Source organism: Cyprinus carpio, chromosome B24 (genome assembly GCF_018340385.1).
Source record: "Cyprinus carpio isolate SPL01 chromosome B24, ASM1834038v1, whole genome shotgun sequence".
Classification (NCBI taxonomy): Eukaryota; Metazoa; Chordata; class Actinopteri; order Cypriniformes; family Cyprinidae; genus Cyprinus; species Cyprinus carpio.
In genome coordinates this window covers 18,553,454-18,568,923 of record NC_056620.1, presented here as the reverse complement: position 1 = coordinate 18,568,923, position 15,470 = coordinate 18,553,454, and the positions used below count along the sequence as shown (strand labels likewise).

At 36.3% G+C, this 15,470-nt stretch overlaps 2 protein-coding genes across 4 annotated transcripts; one reads left to right on the top strand and one right to left on the bottom strand.

Annotated features, from left to right (window-relative positions):
* Positions 1-334: 334 nt before the first annotated feature.
* fam168b (family with sequence similarity 168 member B) lies at positions 335-5,157 on the bottom strand. 2 transcript variants are annotated; one of them, XM_042751934.1, is made up of 7 exons: positions 4,980-5,157; positions 4,077-4,165; positions 3,833-3,916; positions 3,020-3,162; positions 2,754-2,931; positions 2,556-2,675; positions 335-1,246 (listed from the first exon to the last, which is right to left on the bottom strand). In XM_042751934.1, exons 2-6 carry the CDS (start codon positions 4,144-4,146, stop codon positions 2,566-2,568), a joined length of 585 nt encoding a protein of 194 aa, XP_042607868.1. In that variant the 5' UTR covers positions 4,147-4,165; positions 4,980-5,157; the 3' UTR covers positions 335-1,246; positions 2,556-2,565. The 2 variants fall into 2 exon arrangements, with proteins under 2 accessions (XP_042607868.1, XP_042607867.1); XM_042751933.1 differs by having other exon boundaries at positions 2,754-2,934; positions 4,980-5,155.
* A 1,068-nt stretch (positions 5,158-6,225) lies between these two features.
* Positions 6,226-15,443, top strand: abcd3a (ATP-binding cassette, sub-family D (ALD), member 3a). Of its 2 annotated transcripts, none has more exons than XM_042751928.1 (23): positions 6,226-6,374; positions 6,890-6,923; positions 7,131-7,229; positions 7,980-8,068; positions 8,541-8,610; positions 8,885-8,982; positions 9,567-9,690; positions 9,780-9,836; positions 9,919-10,061; positions 10,156-10,225; positions 10,507-10,576; positions 10,659-10,756; positions 10,854-10,945; positions 11,037-11,128; positions 11,208-11,274; positions 11,361-11,424; positions 12,565-12,642; positions 12,754-12,819; positions 12,902-12,991; positions 13,122-13,241; positions 14,100-14,204; positions 14,303-14,359; positions 14,445-15,443. In XM_042751928.1, exons 1-23 carry the CDS (start codon positions 6,265-6,267, stop codon positions 14,520-14,522), a joined length of 1,971 nt encoding a protein of 656 aa, XP_042607862.1. In that variant the 5' UTR covers positions 6,226-6,264; the 3' UTR covers positions 14,523-15,443. The 2 variants fall into 2 exon arrangements, with proteins under 2 accessions (XP_042607862.1, XP_042607863.1); XM_042751929.1 differs by lacking the exon at positions 8,541-8,610 and adding an exon at positions 8,175-8,244.
* The last annotated feature ends 27 nt before the right edge of the window (positions 15,444-15,470 follow it).

Sequence of the window (15,470 nt, the reverse complement as noted above, 5' to 3'; positions counted from 1 at the left end):
GAAAATGGTTCTCCATGACTGTTGGAACCTAAAGTTAAGACAGTGTCCTTAAACGGTGTACTGTATATCAAAAATGAAACCAGAAAACTCATTATTGTATTTATTTTTTGGTCTTTCTCGAAAATACAAAACAAAACCACATTAAACATTACAAAACATTCTTTAACTGAAGTGACATAGGCGATGTATAAAGTAAAAAGACAATAGAATTCAGTCAGTTATGGTGTAATTTTGAGGTAACAAGCGATGTTTGGGTCAATAATAACTAAACAACTCAAATTCACCTCCTCAAATGTAACAAATAGTGTCGTCAAATCAACTCAGTTGAGTTTACTTTTTTTTTTTTTACCACATCAACAATTTACTATTTCGCAGCTCGCTGCGATTTCAATGTTAATCTTTCGGACAGACTTTTAAAAGTTAAGAAAACCAAACCAGAGGTACACAAATGAGTAAGCATGCTCTCAGCACCAATACAGCTCAATCAACCAATTTATGTACACACACAGGCAATTAGTGCAACAATTAACTGCAACGAGAGCATGTAGAGTGATAAAAACTTATCAACTAAAAACAGGCATATGAAGCGGAGTCACAAACTCTATCTGTCCATCAGGGCACGGCAGCAACAAACACACTGTCACCCAGAAAAGATGAACCATGCCTGGAGCTACAAACACCCAAATTAAAACCAGGAAAAATAACTAAATTTTTGCTTTTTAAATGCTTACGTTATTAATATTTTGTATGAAATAACAATTAAGACAATGCATTTACTATACAGTTGTTTTTCCCCATCCCTTTGGATTTCTGCTTGAGATAACTGCTGATGGTTTTGCATCTGTCATAGCTGGTAGAATGAGCTAGCGCTGTTGTTTTTTTGTTTCTTTTTTCCTCTTTTAAATATATACATGCATTCAATAAGTATTCCAATAAAACTAATTCCAACTCCCTTCCGGTTTCACCAATTAAAGAGTTAGCTAAAAACTGCAAGAAAGTCCACACAACACAATTCAGCATGAAGAGCTTGTCTGGTCTTCGGCCATGAGATATGTTGTAGAATGAGTGAAGGATGGGAAGTAGTAATGGAGCCGGACTGGGAAGATACTCTTTCCTTTCGTCTGCCAACTGGAGTCGGATTCACATTATGTTTGGAAGGAAGAGCAACTGGCTGATAACACTTGTAGTGTCAGCTCCAATTGTAAAAATACTGGACAGTGAGAATGCATATCTACCATCTTTTGACCTGAAGACAACAAAAAGACAATTATTTCACACAGGGACCAACAAAATCAGATTATTTTTCGAGTATAAAGACAGTAAAGGTGCGGTCACATAGTGTAGTGATGCATGAAGTCACTTTCAAACCAAGTATCTTTCTGTCAGATCACGTGGAAAATTCACGTGACCAACTGAATCCAATGCAAAATTTGCATGGGGAGATGATATTCTCAATCGTATTGATTCCTATTGAAATGACAGAAAATTTAAAGACAAATTTTTTCTATAGTCCATAATGTAGTGATGCATAAAGACACTTTTAAACCAAGGCTCTTTCTGTCAGTCAATGCGGCAAATTTGTGTGACCAACAGAACCAAATGTAAAATAAGCATGGATAAATGTATCACCCTTATGCAAAATTCCAGACTGCGTAGATTCCTATAAAAATGAAATTTCGCAACATTTTCTATATCAATAGAATAGTTTCTACTATCAATATAATCATTTCTATTTCCACAGCATACATGTAGTGATGCATGAAGTCACATGTAAACCAAGCATTTTCAGCAAATTCATAAAATTATCCCAAACCGAAATCTACAAGGGGAAATATTTTCTGCAAATTTTTTTTGTGGGCAAAAATTTTCTATTGTCAAAAGTGTAACGATATATGAAGTAACTTTTAAACCAAACATCTTTCTGCCAGTCAATGCAGCAAATTTGCGTGACCAACTAAGGCCATGTCCACACGTACACAGGTATTTTCATAAACAGAGTTTATCCTTCTTCCGTTTTTAAAAAAATATCCGTCCACATAAAAAAAATGCAAAAGCATGCTATGAAGCACTGTCAAGAGCATGCCAAGCCAACAGGTGGCGATATAATCTCAATTGTAAAGCCATGTTGGCCAATCAGAAGCCTGAAAATGTTTCCAGTAGGAGGAGATAACAGTGCATGCTCTGACTTCACAAGCCAAAATCTCCAGTTTCGCTGTCTATACGATCAAACACTGCAAACAGATATTTTGAAAATACCCACGTTTGTGTGGACAGGGCCTAAATCTAAATCTGCATGGGTAATAACGTATATACTGTATATACGAAAAAATGTAGCGACTTGCAAAACCAAGCATCTTTCTGTCAACAAATTTTCATGACTAATTAAACCTAATGTGAAATCTGCGTGAGGAAACCTTTCGTCCTCGCATGAAACTCCCCATTGGGAATATCTTGTAGACTCCTATTGACTAGATTTCGCCTGGGAAAATTCACAAATTCACAACAGTAAATGTGACTGCACCTTAAGAGCTGGCAAACGTGGGATTTGCACTTACAGTGTCGTGTTCACCATTGCGGGGGCACGTAACTGTAGGTGGGAGTACCAGGCGGGCGGTACGTGGGCATTGAAGGGTGGGGTGCGACTGGGCTCGGAGAGTGAGTAGTTAATAATGTCCCTGAGGAGAAAAAAAAAGCATTTTTACTATTTCCTCTTGACTGTATAAATTTCAATGGATTTTTTGGATGAGACTCACCAGCTGACATTGCCATGGTGGTGCCTCCTACCATGCCCATGGCGACTCCGTTAGGGCGGGGTGGGTGAATGGGAGGGGCATACATGGCCGCTGGCATGCCATTGGGCTGGACCACCGTTGTATGATGAATGACATGCGGCGGCGCTGCGTAAAGGGGCTGTGTGTAGTAAGTGCCTTGCTGCTATGGAAAAAACATCCAATATTTTAACAAAATGCAGGTGTGACATTATTTACGCTTCATAACCCCCAGTTTTATGTTGCTTTACCTGTGCATAGGGGTTCTGTTGGGGGTAGGGACTTCTCACGGGGTAGACTGCAGCAGGGTAGGGGTTGGGTGATGAGGAATAGGGGGGTACAGCACCTGTTGTTGGGGAGCAGGACATTTTGAAAGGGGTCCCAGGAGCATAACCTGTAGAGATGACATTATATTTGAAGAAAATTAAGAAATAATCTCATTTGCTTGTAACAGCAATACTTCTAAAAAGTGAGCATCACATCAAAATTGACCTTGTGGGGAAAAAATGGCTGGATAAAATCAGGTACAATTCTGACATTATTTACTCACCCTCAGGTCGTCCCATAACTGCATGACTTTTTTTTCTTCTGCAGAACATAATAAAAGATATATTGTAGAATGTTGGTAACCAAACTGACTTCCAGAATATGGACTAAAAATACAATGGAAGTAAACAGGAACCGAAAATGTTTGGTTACCAACATTCTTTAAAATATCTTCTATTATGTCCTGCAGAAGAAAAAAAAATTTCATACAGTTTTGGTACAACTTGAGGGCGAGTAAATGATGTCAGAATTTTAATTTTTGGGTGGACTATGCCTTTAAGACGTACTGATGAGTTAAGGCACAAAAATGTTGAAGGAAAATACTGAAAATTAAAAACAATGTGAGGTGTAATCCAAGAACTGCACTTTCTAGCTTCTTAAAACATGTTAAAAAAAATCAAAAACCTCAGGATATATTTTTTTGGCTGATTGAAGAAGATCCATGTAACAAAATCTCTGTTTTGGCTTCTTGGAAACTGAACAACACAGGAAAAAGAGAGAGTTTGGGCTTCTCTTACCCGTGGGAAAGGCTGGATTAGCGCCAGGGTACATGCTGGGGGAGTATGCTGGAGCTGCCGCTGCATAACCCACAGGAAATCCCGCTGTGCAGGAGAAAAAAAAAAAAAAAAAAAAAAAAAAAATTCACAGCAATTAACAATAACAGCAAAGACATTGTGCAGGAACTTCACTGCGTATGGCGTGAAAACTCCAGACACTTCCTATCGATTGCATGCAAGTGAGTCCGAGCTCATCTCTGCTTACCTGGGTATCCTATTCCTTTAGGGTTGGCATAAGGAACCCCTGATGACGCAGGGCTATAAACAGGGTTCATGATGTTTATCTTTCAGCACCTTTGAAGAACAGGGCAGAAGACCACATTACATTCAACTAAACAATGACCTATTACTGGACAGTTGTATTGTGCATTGCTTTTCTTTGGAAAAATACAGGTATATAAAATGTATATTCATTTATAATAGATCCTTAAACACAGCAAGTTTCTACTTGGTGCAAAAACAAACTAGCTAAAATATGGAAATACATTTTTTTTTTCTTTTAATGCTATGCAGCTTTATCCGTCATGTGTAACTATGACCTTACAACACCTGTCAATCAAAATTGATGTGCGGGAACACAAAGCCGTTAACTGCACTGCAGGAGTTCAGCATCCGATTTATGAGATTTAAAACATGCAGTTTTTGCATCAAAATATAATTCAATGCGATTGAGAAAAACAATCAGATGCAAAGCAAATGCGCATAAACGCATTGCATTCAATGGATCGGGCTTCTCTGTACACAAGTAACGTTATGGCTTTCAAATTAGCCTGAGGTCCCGATTGTAAACTGACTCTACCGGTCGGCCAATTAATATTTTACATGCATGGATACAACAAGAGCTTTTTGCATCACTGCATAAGATGATCGTGCTTTGACGCTCAAACACATCATAATAATAGACGTGACACTGTGCACGCAGAATGCAGCGCAGCGGCTCGGTGTTACAGGCCAACAGCAGCACCTCGCATCCCACTTTATCCCATTCACTAACGTTACATGTCCCAGTCCTCCATCCATCCATCACTGTTTTTTCCCAGACAAAAGCCCCCTCAGACGGGCAGCTAAAGCGGTGCATCTCAACCGGACAGTGACTGGGGGTACCTACGTTCGCAGGGGTTTTTGTAGCGGACGAATAATCCAGTTTTTTGCTCGTATCTGATGATGTTGTCTGTCTCGCGCTCTTGCGTCGGCTCGGCTGCAAACGCTACGCACAGCGAACCCTGTCAGCACCGTGCGTCACTTCCGCCTCTGCAGGAAGCGGAAAGACGTATTCAAATCGGGCGGCAGTGAGCGTGCATCCGTCAATGTGAATGCACTTTGAAGTTGTATGCCAACCGCCGTTAAAATCTACAAGAAGAAGAAGATTAAAATTTGCATTTTTTGATGTTTGGATTTGTGCTGACTAGTTGTTATTGATAAATAAAATTACATGCAAATAAATCATCCACATTATATCTTTTAAAAGTGTCTATGTGTATGAATATGTAAGATATTCTAAATAATATTGGAGAGGTTTTGTACAACGCCGTACGGTTAAATTTGTCTTTATACAGCAAATGGTTCTTAAAACATTTTTTTTCCCTTAAAAACGACTTCAAATTAATTGTCATTTTAAAAACTAGTTTAAAACGTTAAATAGGCAGACACTAAAATAAGTTATATATATATATATATATACAGAAAATAAGTTATATACATATATATAAATGAGTTTTTATTTTTTATGAAAATATATATATCTTGTAAAAAATTGTATGATATAGATAAAAACGAGGTGCATGAACTTTAATTGTAGTAGTGTTTTATATGTCCATCTATCAGTTCAATTTTGACATATCTTGTAAAAGTATGTAAAAAACGAGGTGCATTTTAATCGATAATTCTTCTCAATGTAACTTTCAAAGAAAAAGAAAGCTTTATTGTTTATTCAGTTTAGTACTTTTATTCAGTTTATGCTCTCTTTTCATTCATTCATTCCTTCATTCTCTCTTTATAATTCATTCATTATTTCATTCATCAAATTTATGTATGCCCATGTTTATTATATACCCACACACGCATATTTATGTATATATGTATGTGTGTATATTATATATATACACACGCATATATATATATATATATATATATATATATATATATATATATAAGTGTTAATTTTTTTACTTCAGCGTGGTAGATATGATGTGAGAGGCTTTTCCTCCCGTGTATTTTAATTAAAGTGTGTATTTGTGCGGTTGTTTCCTAAAGGGTTAATAAACACAGAGCAGGTCCACGAGGATGGTGTGATGATGAGGTCATGGGTACGGCAGCCTCTCTCTCTCTCTCTCTCTCTCTCTCTCTCTCTCTCTCTCTCTCTCTCTCTCTCTCTCTCCGTCTCAGTAGGAAACATGGCGGCCGTCAGCAAGTACCTGACAGTGAAGAACTCCGCTGGAGCTGGCGGTATCCTACTCGTTTTATACTTCCTTCAGCAGAGACGAAGATCCGCTGGACTGAACAGGTATGTGAAAACACATGAAGTACCTAACGCATGAAATCAGATCACAAATGAAGTTCAGTGTCACAGTGACCCCGGTTCAACTACAGCAAAATGAGTCCTGGCCAACATTATGGCCATGTGTCAAAACATAATGAGCGTGTACAGTCTAGTGTACAGTAGGTAGGTACCTCACTAGGTTTTGAGACACGTCCTGTATAATGAAATCCAGTCCTTGTAACCCACGTGAGGCTTATTAAACATTATTATGCTTGTTGCAGTCTCACTATCCAACAATGGACTCTTTCATAAAAGGACAGTGTTGGTTGTATTAATGTTGCCACAGTATGCATTCAAAAATTCTATACTCAAGAATGATTCATATTTGCACTTTGAACTCTTTAGATTTAAGATTCAGCATCAAGCATACCTATTGCAGAAAAATGGCAATTTTATTTTATTATATTGAATGTTATTGAATGTACTGTAGTAGTACTGTAGTTATTATTAATATAGATTTATTTCAACGTCCTCAACAGGAAGAAGGGTTCTTCAAATGATCTGAACAGTGAGGTAAGAGAAATGCATTGACTGATCTCTGCATGAACTGATAAAAACTGTATACACACAGAATGCAGTGTAAGTTGCTTTAATGTAATGTCAGATGAATAAAGTAATATATAAGTTGCAATCTTGACTATTTAGTTAAAGATCTGGCTGTGACTTTATTTCATGAGTTTCCTTTGACTTTCAACACTTCTTTTGTCTTAAAACCTGCAGAAAGTTGGCAAGAAAGAGAGAGCTGCTGTGGACAAGCTCTTTTTTATCCGGATCTCACGGATCCTCAGGGTTATGGTGCCGAGATTCTTCAGCAAAGAGGTGAGAATTGGCTTTATGAAAGTTCTTTCTGAAACAGCAAGTTGGAGTGAGGCATAAATTGAAGGTTTCCCTTTTTTTCAATAGCCAGTCACCTTTACATTCAAAAACACAATAACATAATTTTTTACTCTATAACACTATAACATTATTTTTTTCATAATTTAAACAAAATGAAACATAAACAATTACAAACAAAACCATTAAAATTTCTGGGGTCACTATATTTAAAAAAAATTTTTTTATTTCAATTCAGCAATGCATTAAATTGATCAAAAGTTACAAAAAGAGCACTATTCTTTTAAACTTTCTATTTATCAAAGAAACTTCCACAAACATATTAAGCAGCACAACTGTTAATAACACTGATAATAATATTTGTTTAGCAGCAAGTCATCATATTGGTATGATTTCCGTAACAGTGAAGACTGGAGTAATGATGCTGAAAATTCAGATTTGCCATTAGAGAATTAAATTAAATTAAAAATTTAATTTAATTTAATTAAAATGTATTCAAAATTAAAACAGCTGTTTTAAATAGTAATATTTCACAATATAAATGTTCCTACTACGTTTTTGATCAAGTAATTGCAGCCTTTGTGAGCATTAGAAACTTCGTTCTAAAACATAAAAACAAAACCAAACCAATTAAGCTCATTTTAATGTGCATGTGTATCTGCTAAATAAAAACGAAGCATTTCAGCTCATTATTGTTTTTCACATTATTATTATTTTTTTTTTTGTATATCACAGACATGGTACCTGTTCCTGATTGCAGTAATGCTTGTGACTCGGACCTATTGTGACGTCTGGATGATTCAGAATGGCACTATGATTGAAAGGTACCTTATGGATCTAGATCTCAAACTATTACACTTTGCAAAGACGCCAAGCACCCAGTTAAATATTGATTTAATGGATTTGATTGTATTGTTGATATGTTAACAGTGGAATCATTAGCAGAGATATCAAACTATTCAAGAGGCACTTTTATTCCTACCTGACTGTCATTCCTGGGGTAATTCTCTGTATCTTCATGTGCTGTGAAAACTAATGTATTGTTACAGATGTGTCATATGTTTTACATCACTGAACCAGTCCATTGTGTTTCCTCACATGCTCACCTCTCAGATCTCCTCTGGTCTGCAGTTTAAATGCACATTTGTGTTTCTTTAATGTGTGCTTCCTCAAAAATCATTTTCTTTAATTTTGTTCATGCACATGAAGGACAGGCCGGCGGGATGAGTGTTTATTCATATCTGTATTAACTCTGACAATGTTTGCATGTGTTTGTGTGCATGTTGTGGTTTGCAGTGCAATCATTGGTCGGTCCACTAAAGGTTTCAAGAAGTACTTATTCAACTTTATCACGGCCATGCCAGTCGTAAGTCTCTGCTTTTATCAAAGTTGGTAGTAAATGTTAATAATCAGAGGAGTTCTGAGAATGTTAACTGTCGAAACTATGAAACTAAAACTGCTCCAAATAACCACCTTAAGCAAACAACCAAACTAATATATGCTTCTTGTTTACATAGAAACATCTCTGAGACTAGAATGCGTTTGTTTAATATCAGTAAGGGAGCAGCATGCAAGAATTGTTTGAAGTTGTTGCTATGAAAACATCCAGATTTGTAAATAGCTGCATCTCAATCTTTTAGATCGCCCTGGTGAACAACTTCCTGAAGTTGGGCCTGAATGAACTGAAGCTGTGCTTTCGCGTGAGGCTTACCAAACATCTCTACGATGAGTACCTTAAGTAAGGCCCATCACTGCCATGACATTATTCCAACTGAAATATTCTTCATGAAAACTCAGTAAAATGCATTACTATTATATTTGTTCATACTGGATTAGCTGTTTGTTATAATGTGCTTAAATACAAATTATTAAAATTTATGCATTGGCATTAAAATTCTGATTAATGGCTGATATTAAAATTCTAATTATTTTTTTGTAAAAAAAAAAAAAAAGTATTATTTTTAATTTAGATATCACTACATTTATAACAGCATGTAAGACTTTAATTTTAAGATCTGCTGAAGATTGCATTTACATTTTTAAGTCTTAAAAAATAATAGCTGAGCACTATGTACAAAAGGTAATTTTAAAGAAAATATGTATAAAAAATATATATATATATTTAAATTTTTTATTAAAATGTAAAAAAAAAAAAAACCCTACTATCGGCCGATAACCGATATAGTATGAACCACATTGTTAAACAGAGGTGACATTTTTTTCTTTCTGACTGAGAACAAAGTTAATTTGTTGTGAAATGTGATTCTTTCTGTAGAAAATGTAAAAGTCTAGCTACTAATGTCACTATCTTTGGGTTCACAGGGGATATACATACTACAAAATGGGAAACCTGGATAACCGCATTGCTAATGCAGATCAGCTGCTGACACAGGATGTGGAAAAGTTCTGTAACAGTGTGGTGGATCTTTACTCCAACCTCAGCAAGGTACGACACCGCTTTGTCCAAAATACCCATTATACTTCCTTAGTATATTTCCCGGCATTTGCTAAGTTCTTCTTGCTTTCCCCCTCCAGCCCCTGTTGGATATCGGTTTATACATTTTCAAATTGACAACAGCAATCGGTGCTCAGGTGAGTGTGCAAGACATTGTGAAAATCTACTGTAGATCAATGCCATTGGACATTTTGAGGATCTTTTGCACTCTTTGCACAGGGTCCTGCAACTATGATGGCCTACCTGCTGATCTCCGGCCTCTTCCTGACCCGTCTACGTAGACCTATCGGTAAGATGACAGTGAGCGAACAGAAGTACGAAGGAGAATACCGATACGTCAACTCTCGACTCATCACAAACAGGTGACTTGTCTTACTTGTATCTGTTTTTGTACTATAATTTTTTATTTTTTTTCAAATTGTGATGCATACTCAAATGTCATTATTTCCTTCCCAGTGAAGAGATCGCCTTCTACAATGGAAATGTAAGGGAGAAACAGACAATTCATTCAACCTTCAGGAAACTGGTGAGTATATGACTGTACAAATCATGAGTGTTTATTATCAAAAGGGTTGCATCAGTATTTACAGATAAATTACCGATAAGCCAATAATTATTCTGCTGATAAATGGCCGATATTAAAATATATACTATTTTACCTAAATAAGATAAAAATAAAACTGGACTAAAATGATTTAAATTGCAAGAGAATTTAGGCATTACAAAATTATATGGTACATTATGACTAATTAATGTCTATTTTGATGTAATATAGGTTTGCATCTTGATATCTAAGTTTGTTTGCAGGTCGATCATCTGCACAATTTCATCTTCTTCCGTTTCTCCATGGGAATGGTGGATAGTGTTATTGCCAAGTGTAAGAGGACATTTCATTATCTTCCCTAAAATGCATGATCATGGGCAGTAAAAGATGACTAAATTGTTCTGTCTTGTTCTAGATTTCGCTACCGTTGTTGGGTATTTAGTCGTCAGTCGTCCTTTCCTTGATTTATCTCATCCTCGACATCTGACCAGCTCACACGCTGAACTGCTGGAGGTAAAAATTCCCTCCTGAATGATATTATGATTATTCCTAGTTAGTGGCCCTCAATTGTTTTTACAATGCATTTAAATCTTGACATGTTCTTCTGCAGGACTACTACCAGAGCGGCCGTATGCTGCTGCGTATGTCACAGGCGTTGGGCAGAATAGTCCTTGCAGGCAGAGAAATGACGCGACTGTCAGGGTAAAAGTTCAAACATCCTCATCACATTGCACCATTTAATTAAAACTTGGTACATTTGATGCTATAAAATGACTTTGTTTTTCCCCTTCAGCTTCACCACTCGCATCACTGAGCTCATGAAGGTCCTGAAAGAGCTGAATTCTGGGAAATACGAACGCACCATGGTGTCTCAGTCAGAGAAGGGTGAGCTTCAGAGACTCTTGAAGTCCAAAACAAACTTCAGAGAGCTATGTAATTGGTTTTAATCGATTTTTATGAACAGATGGTTCAGAAAAGCTCACACTGATACCTGGAAGTGGAAGAATCATCAATGTAGACAATATCATCAAGTAAGAGCAGCTTCCTTCAGTCTTTTATTTCAGATTGAGTGCTTCACTGTTAGGAGAAACAAGTTTAATATGTTATTTCTCATCAGGTTCGATCACACGCCCCTGGCTACACCTAATGGAGACATTCTGATCAGAGATCTGTGTTTTGAGGTGTGTTTCACATTATTTCTATAAATCGTTTGTCAGTGGACTGATAATAAATGGAATAGAAATTCTTAATGTCTCACAATTTTGACCCTTATGTCTTGCACCTTTTATATCTGCATATCAGTGGTTTTCTGAATAGTGACTTAACTTTTTGCAGTTGCAATTTTTTTTGCTCATTTTACGTCTCACAACTGTTTCTCAGAATTGCGACTTACATTTACGCAGTTGTGACTTTTATTTTTCCCTCTTGTAACTTTGTTTCTCACCGTGTGATTTCATTTCTCACATATACATCTTTTTCTGACAAGAGCGACTTTGTTTCTTTATTTATTCTTTGTTTAATTTGTAATTTGTTTTTCATTATTGCAACTTTGTTTCTCAGTGATTTTTGTTTAATATCTCACATTTGCAACTTTTTTCACAATATGATTTTATATCCCACGTTTTCAACTTTTTCAAAATTGCAGCTTTATATCCTGCAATTGTGACCTTTATTTCTCATTGTGATTTTTTTTTTTCTTTGAATATTTCTCATTTGCAACTTTTTCCTCATAATTGCATCTCTGTATCTAAAATTTTGAAATAAATCACAATTTCAACATTACAAATTAAGAATAAAAAATCCAAACTAAAAATAAAAAATTCCAACTCAAAAAAATAACTTCCAAAATTAAAAAAAAACTATTTTAAATTTATTTCTCTCAAAAAAAAAATTGCATTTGCAAGTTTATTTCTCACAATTCTGATAAAGTTGTCAGAATTACAAGAAAACATTCAGTTGCAAGGTATGTCTCGCTATTCTGAATTTATTTCTCGTAATTGGGAGTATATGTCCCACAGTTCTGACTTTATAACTCGCAATTGGGAATTTATATCTCACAATTGCGTGAAAAAAAAAGTAAAAATTGTGAGAGAAAAGTTGCAATTACCTTTTTTTAATCAGTGCCGGAAAATGCTTCCATAGTATATTTAATGATTATGACTTTACATATTGCAGTTGCGACTTTGTTGCGTTTTATTTTAAGACTTTATTTCACAATAACCTTGTTTACTTTTTAGTCAGGGATGGAAACGGGCTTCCATTTCTGTTAGAATAATGTTAATGTGTGTGCGCTCATCTTATTTGTGTATTGCTCTTCAAAGGTGAAATCCGGAGCCAATGTTTTGGTGTGTGGTCCCAACGGGTGCGGAAAGAGTTCACTTTTCCGGGTTCTTGGAGAGGTGAGCACATCTGTGATACTCAGACTGAAATTTTGCCCTCGTTCTTAGTTCTCTGTGAAAATTCTTCCATTTTTTTATCTGCTAAATGTTGATTTTTCGTTCTCTCTCTAGTTGTGGCCACTGTTTGGTGGGAGTTTGACGAAACCAGAGAGGGGGAAGCTCTTCTATGTCCCTCAGGTGAAACTTTAACCAGATTTTTACAGCACAAAACCCACTTTTCCCAACAGTTGAATAACTTGCCTTTTTTGTCTGTTTTCAGAGGCCTTACATGACCCTCGGCTCATTGAGGGATCAGGTGATCTACCCAGACACCCATGAGGACCAAAGGAAGAAAGGCATTTCTGACCAGGTACTATAAACTAGTTTTTTAAATCAATAATGTTCTAAAAACCCTTTAAAGTGCAGATCCACCTATATTTATTTCATAATAATCTGTTTTCATTCCATCCACATGTTTTTTTTTTTTGTTGTTGTTGCAGGTGCTGAAGGAATACCTGGATAATGTCCAGTTAGGACACATTTTGGAGAGAGAGGGGTCATGGGACATGGTTCAGGACTGGATGGATGTGCTCAGTGGAGGAGAGAAACAGAGAATGGCGGTAAACAGACATTTTTAATAAGCGCAAACAAAGTCCCATACTTGTACAGTAATGCAAAATGACTTCCAGTAACTGCAGGAGCAGTTCTCATGGGACAAGCAGAAGTCAGTGGCACTGATAAGAGCTACATTGTTGTCTCGTTAACATCCTGTTTTTGAACCACTTCACCACAATTTGTGTTAAAACCCAGATCTTTCACAACGCCATTGCACGAACACACTTAGACTGAGTCACATCATGTTGGAATCATCAGAATTACAGTAGTTATGAGAAAACAAATGAGAGATTTCCCATCCATGGGCTCAGAAAATTTCTATTTAATTTGTCATTTGTTTAGAATAGTTTTGTGATTTTTACATGACATTACAGCAGTCAAGTGGGAGTTTATTTAACAATTCCTTCGAGGATATCAGCATCAGCCGCACCACAAGTGCACCCCCCCCCCAAACCCCCAGTAAAAGTTAAAAGAAATCAAAACAGTAAAAAACTTAAATTGTAAAAATATAACTATGCATGAAAATATAATTGTGCTATTTTAATCACAAAAAGCATTTATTTGAAATGGAAAGAAATCATTGCTGCAACATTACATTATACTGTCACTAATATCAGGATTATAAAATTTTAAAGCATGCAACATTCTGAATTATAAATAATAAATATAATAAAATTCTAAAACTGAATCTTGAATTGTAGTGTATATTTAACATCAAACACAGACCAATTCAGATATTATAGGATAAATCCCTCAAATCCCACATGGATTTCCACTAAACTTTGCAGAGTGTTATTGTCAATATTATGCTAATTACATTTGTATGCTTATAAATGAGAATTCAGATATGTTTTTATTCATAGATGGCCAGGCTCTTCTACCACAAGCCCCAGTTTGCCATCCTGGATGAGTGCACCAGTGCCGTGAGCGTAGATGTGGAGGATTACATCTACAGTCACTGCAGAAAGGTGCACATTTCTCTATCCTAAAGAGACTTTCTCATCACATTTCAGTGTATTTTGCTGAACTTTCCCTTCATGTGTGGTTTATTCTTCTTGTTCCTCAGGTTGGCATCACCCTGTTCACAGTCTCTCACAGAAAGTCCTTGTGGAAGCATCATGAGGTGAGATCAGCGCTGCTTTCCCAACATCGATTTTTACCAACATTGACCGTATACTTAATCACAAAGTTTCCTTTCTTCTTTCCAGTACTACCTCCATATGGACGGCAGAGGAAATTATGAATTCAAACTCATCACCCCTGAAACTGTGGAGTTCGGCTCTTAGAGGAAAAACAACAGCACTATACTATCAGCGGCCCTAATGAGGGGCCTTAACTGTTCACTTCTTAAAGGGACAGTTCACCCAAAAATTACATTTCTGTCATAATTTACTTTCTTCTGTTGAAACCAAAATAAGTTAGCTATTGACGGCAGCCACTGACTTCTTCCATGGTATTTTTCCATACTATGGAAGTCAGTGGAGACCATCAACATTCTTTAAAATTATCTTTAGAATAACTTAAGGGTAAGTAAATGAGTAACATTTTCATTTTTGGGTGAACTGTCCCTTTAAGGAGTCTCCTGCCAACCTAATCTAGGAGTTTGTTTTTAATAGTCATAACCTTTTTAGGATGAAAATGTGTTTAGAGATTTATTAACACTACTTTTGTCCTCAGTGATTGTATATAATTTTGTAATTTAAGCAGTCCAATTTATAGGACATCCGTTAAGCACGCGTGAGAGTGTATACCAAGGAAATACGTCTTGTGTCTGTGCACTAATTTGTTTAACAAATGAAATTTGTCTGTATAGGCTGAGCTGAACCGAGCATTAGATACACGATAATGATCTAATATTGCCTTTTTCTCATCAGCTAAGCCTGTGTTTAAGCTATTAAGTGGCCTTTCGTGCTCACTGCAGCATGGATGGGTGGTCTGTATGTGTGCGAGTTGTTTTTTGGTGCACTTTACCTGGTGTGGTGATTTGGAAAACCAGGAAGCCTTGTACAACCGTTACGTGTCTAATCAATGAGAAGTTGCCTATGCACTTGTTTACTCCAGCACTGTTGGCATTTCTTGATGTGGAAGGAATCAGGAACGGTTGTTGTGTGTAAGAACTGTAAGAGACGTTGTTGTAGCGCTTCACACATTGAGCAAATGAACCACTTGCTGTATGTTTTCATTAAAAAAAGGAGATATTGATACTATGAAGTCTGTTAGTGGTCTTTTTTATC

What these genes read in the sequence shown, in the direction of transcription:
- fam168b (XM_042751933.1), bottom strand. Translation starts at nt 4,146, where the DNA reads ATGAACCCTGTTTATAGCCCTGCGTCATCAGGGGTTCCTTATGCCAAC. An exon ending in AACAGAACCCCTATGCACAG is followed by an intron (nt 2,935 to 3,019) that starts GTAAAGCAACAT and finishes TTTTTTCCATAG; the next exon opens with CAGCAAGGCACTTACTACAC. An exon ending in CACCATGGCAATGTCAGCTG is followed by an intron (nt 2,676 to 2,753) that starts GTGAGTCTCATC and finishes TTTTCTCCTCAG; the next exon opens with GGACATTATTAACTACTCAC.
- abcd3a (XM_042751928.1), top strand. Translation starts at nt 6,265, where the DNA reads ATGGCGGCCGTCAGCAAGTACCTGACAGTGAAGAACTCCGCTGGAGCT. An exon ending in ATTCAACCTTCAGGAAACTG is followed by an intron (nt 10,226 to 10,506) that starts GTGAGTATATGA and finishes GTTTGTTTGCAG; the next exon opens with GTCGATCATCTGCACAATTT. An exon ending in GAAATGACGCGACTGTCAGG is followed by an intron (nt 10,946 to 11,036) that starts GTAAAAGTTCAA and finishes TTTCCCCTTCAG; the next exon opens with CTTCACCACTCGCATCACTG.